This window comes from Emiliania huxleyi (genome assembly GCF_000372725.1).
Source record: "Emiliania huxleyi CCMP1516 chromosome Unknown EMIHUscaffold_1564, whole genome shotgun sequence".
Taxonomy (NCBI): domain Eukaryota; phylum Haptophyta; order Isochrysidales; family Noelaerhabdaceae; genus Emiliania; species Emiliania huxleyi.
The window spans coordinates 5,297-7,361 of NW_005201020.1; the positions used below are offsets into that span (position 1 = coordinate 5,297).

The 2,065-nt window shown below is 67.3% G+C and overlaps 1 protein-coding gene across 1 annotated transcript in view; it reads left to right on the forward strand.

The window, feature by feature from the left end:
- EMIHUDRAFT_122870 (hypothetical protein) overlaps nt 1-2,021 on the forward strand; it is a gene marked incomplete at both ends in the record, with an annotated part of 4,530 nt that extends 2,509 nt beyond the window's left edge. The window contains 2 exons of the mRNA XM_005785922.1: nt 26-393; nt 1,231-2,021. Of these exons, the coding sequence (XP_005785979.1) occupies nt 26-393; nt 1,231-2,021 (1,159 nt within the window). The remainder of the gene's footprint in view (nt 1-25; nt 394-1,230) is intronic.
- Between the last annotated feature and the right edge of the window lie 44 nt (nt 2,022-2,065).

Genomic DNA, 2,065 nt, shown 5'->3' on the forward strand with positions numbered 1-2,065 from the left:
AGACGACCCTCGCGTGGGGCGAGAGGCCGCGGGCGACGACGCGGTACGGCGAGCGGTGCGTCGGGCCCGGGCTGCACGTGATGGAGGCGCACGACGCGAGTGGCAAGCGGCCGATGAGTTGGGTCGAGACGACGGTGGGCCTCTGCGGCGCCGGACTGCACGCGGTCGTGGCGTGGCGGCCCGCCGTGTGCGGCGCCGTCACGGGCCACCCGATGGTGCCGGTGCTCTCGGTGCAGCTCGACGACGCCGGCGTGGCGGCCGACGTGCTGCTGCCGGCGGCGCGGCCGCACGAGTGGCTGCGGGTGCTGCTCGGCCAGCTGGCGGCCGTCGCCGGCGGCGAGCTCACGCCGATCGCGCTGCGCTCCGGCAACGTCGACTTTCAGATCCCGCGCGGTGGCGCGGTGTCGCTGTGAAGATAAGTGTAATTTGTTTTGCTCTGCTGGTGTGCTAGAGTGTGCGCCAGTCCACACGCCCTTTCTCGTGGTCGTGCCCCACGGCCTCACGGCCACGGTGCACGGAGCAGGTTGGCTGAGCCCTGGCTGTCAGGCTGTCAGGTGCTTGTGTCAGGTGATCTGTCACAGCAGTCAGGCACTGTGTCAGGCACTGTTAGGTGCCTCTGCCAGACCAGCTGTCAGGTGCTGTCAGTGCTGTCGGGTGCTGTCGGGTGCGTGTCTGACATCAGAGGTGCTCCGTAGCTGTCGGGTGCTGTCGGAGCTGTCGGGTGTTGTGCTTCTTTCGCTCTCGCAGGTCTTGATATGTAGAGCGCTCCAAGATACTGAGATACTGTAGTGTCCCTCCCAGCGCGAACGGGGGTCTCTAGACATATCATGTGGCACCTGTGAGAGGCTCATTCAGAGAACTGAATCCTGCTTTTTGAGCTAGCCTTCGATGTTATGAAACAAACGCAATCCTTCTTTTTTAGTGTAATTTCTTTTGCTTCTCGTGCCCGAAAAAGAAAGAAAATAGACAAGTCAAGGTGCGGGGTTGTAAAATTCGTGTGTATCGCGCGCCTTGCGGTGGGGGCGCGGAAAAGAGGAACCTCTTAGCGCCCTCGCCATGTGCTGCAAGCAGCGCGAGGCGACGACGACTTACCGCCTCCCGGTCCCGCGGCACACCTTCTTTTGCGCGCTGCCGGTGTGTGCTGCTCGCCCGCTCGCGCCTCGCGTCCTGGCAGCGCGCTCAGCAAAACCCTCGGCGAAATGTGCGACCCAGTCATCGCCCTTCTCGCAGACGCGAGCGCCTGCGACATGCTTTCGGCAGAGACGGTGAATTCGGTTCCCGACATGCTGAGCGCGGCCGAAGCTGCCCTGGAGGAGGGCCGCGAGCTGCCAGAGGTGGCGCGGCTCCTCTTTTCGCTCATCTCGGCGCCCCAGACTCGCGGCTCAGCGCTCGACCGCGGAGGCGTCGGAACGCGTATGCTGGCGGCGCTGTGCAAGCTCGCAGCGCTGACCGTGGCGACGCAAGCGCGGGCGCAGGCCGTGGCGCTCTCCGCGCTCGATTTGGTGCTGCGGCCGGACGATGAGGGCGGGAGTCTGAGCTACGTCACGGACGACCCCGTCGCCACACACACGACCGCCGTGGTCCGCGCGCTCGGCAAGGCGTGCGCCCCGCCGTCGCCACCGGCAGCCTCGGAGCTGGCCGTCAGCCTGCTGCGGCGTCTCGCGGGTGCGCAGCCCGAAGTGCTGCGCGCTTCGGCAGACGCTTGGCTCCCTCAAGCAGTGGAGCTCGCCCTTGCCACCGGACACATGGCAGATGCGCTGGGACCAGACCCGACGCCACCGGCAGACGGCGGCGGCGGCGGGAGTGGTGGGAACGGCAAGGATGCAGGCGGGAGTGGTGGGAGCGGCAACGATGTGGCCGTCAGCGATGCGGACGGCGACGGTGCGGACGGCAGCAGCAGCAGAGCGGGTGGCGAGGCCCGGCAGCGGTGCGAGTCGGCGGTGGAGCTCTTGGGCAGCGTGCTCCCGTGGCCGGAGCACGCGCACGCGATGCCGCTCTCGCTATGCTGGGCGGTTTGGGCGGTGGTCGAGAAGCCGCCCGCAGCCGGCCTGCCGCCCGCGCTGCT